The sequence below is a fragment of the Carya illinoinensis genome, chromosome 6, assembly GCF_018687715.1.
Source record: "Carya illinoinensis cultivar Pawnee chromosome 6, C.illinoinensisPawnee_v1, whole genome shotgun sequence".
Classification (NCBI taxonomy): domain Eukaryota; kingdom Viridiplantae; phylum Streptophyta; class Magnoliopsida; order Fagales; family Juglandaceae; genus Carya; species Carya illinoinensis.
The window spans coordinates 6,551,868-6,553,498 of NC_056757.1; the positions used below are offsets into that span (position 1 = coordinate 6,551,868).

The 1,631-nt window shown below is 40.6% G+C and overlaps 1 protein-coding gene across 1 annotated transcript; it reads right to left on the bottom strand.

Annotated features, from left to right (window-relative positions):
* Positions 1-1,052: 1,052 nt before the first annotated feature.
* LOC122312588 lies at positions 1,053-1,631 on the bottom strand. Its single transcript, XM_043127232.1, has one exon. It carries the CDS (start codon positions 1,629-1,631, stop codon positions 1,053-1,055), a length of 579 nt encoding a protein of 192 aa, XP_042983166.1.

The window sequence follows — 1,631 nt, forward strand, 5'->3', positions numbered from 1 at the left end:
AATGAAGTCTACATCTCGTGATTCAATCTCAGTTACACTTCCATTAGTTGTTCACCTCTTAACACATACCTTTTAAAGTGTTCTAAGTACCTTATAAAGATACACTTCTTCCCTCTAGGGCCTAATTTCTCATACTTATGAGAAAGATCATGAACAAAACCCGTTAAACCCCATGGCTGCAAGTTACTCAAATTGGGTTTCTCGCCAGTCCACAGTTCATAGGGGGTGGAAGTTACTGATTTGGAGGGTACTCAATTAAGAATGTAGGCAGCAGTCAAAAGTGCATCCCCCCAAAAAGAAATTGGTAGGTTTGCTTACACCATCATTGACCTAACCATCTCAAGCAGTGTTCGATTTCTCCTTTTCGCCATGCCATTTTGCTGCGGCATACTCGGCATCGGTAATTGTCTTTTGATTCCTTTTCATCACAGAGCTTTTAAATTGCTCATAGAGATATTCTTGTTCTCGGTCAGTCTTTAGAGTTTTTAAACTCTTGTCTAACTGATTCTCAACCATTCTTAGATATCGCCTAAAACATTCCAATGCTTCAGACGTATGGGAGATTAAATAGACATGATCGTAACGTGAAAAATCATCTATAAAAGTGATGAAGTAGACACCTCCGTGTCTTGCCCTCACACTCATTGGACCACAGATGTCTGAGTGGACTAATTGCAGTGGAAAAGATGCCCTAGAGGCTTTTCCAAACAGTTTTCTCTTAACTTTTCCCATTAGACAATGTTCACATGTGGGCAAGATGACCCTAGCGAGATTGCCTATTAGGCCTTCTCTAGCTAACTGAGTCATTCTATCTTGTCCTATATGGCCAAGCCTAGCATGCCATATATATGAATCCAAATTATCAGCAAATGAAGAAAGAAAAGCAATAGATTCATTTATATTAGAATAAACCAAATCCAATATCATAAAACCGTCTTGCAGAAAAGTATTGCCATAAAACACATGGCCCAAATAAAAGGAAACATAATTGTTTTAAAAAAAAAAATCCGAAAACCAAGTTTTAATAGAGTAACAACTGAAAGTAAGTTTCGTCAGATCTCGGGAGCGTATAGCACATTGTGGAGGAAAAGAGTGCTACCACCCCACAAGTCCAGCTTGTAGGTACCAAGTCCCAATACCTCCATGCTAGCTCCATTCCCCACCTTGATATCATGGATCCAGCTGGAATCCGGCGGATACTCGACAAATCCGACTCTATCTTGCGCTATGTACTCGATCGCTTCTGAATCAACAGTCCACAAAGGATAGGAGTGAGCAAACATCACATGACTAGTTACAAAAACAATGCTAGAAAAGTCAAAGTGTACCTTCTTCAGCTCAGTACAGTCGCGAACAAAGTGGCCAATTTTTTCGCAGTTGAAGCATTCTAATTTTGACTCGTTCTTCTTGCGCTTGCCCCTCTTGGTGCGCTGAGAAGTTCTTGACACCTTTTTAATTTGTCCAGCAGCTACTCCATTCTTGGACTTCTTGCGCTTAGGCCTTAATGTCTTGCGCGAACCAACATTAGCCACATAGGCCGTATGATTAAGCTTAGCAACCTCTAGGAGCTCAGCCTCCAATTCCAAGTGACACGAGATATCATCAAAGTCTTTGATATTCTCGTTATGCAT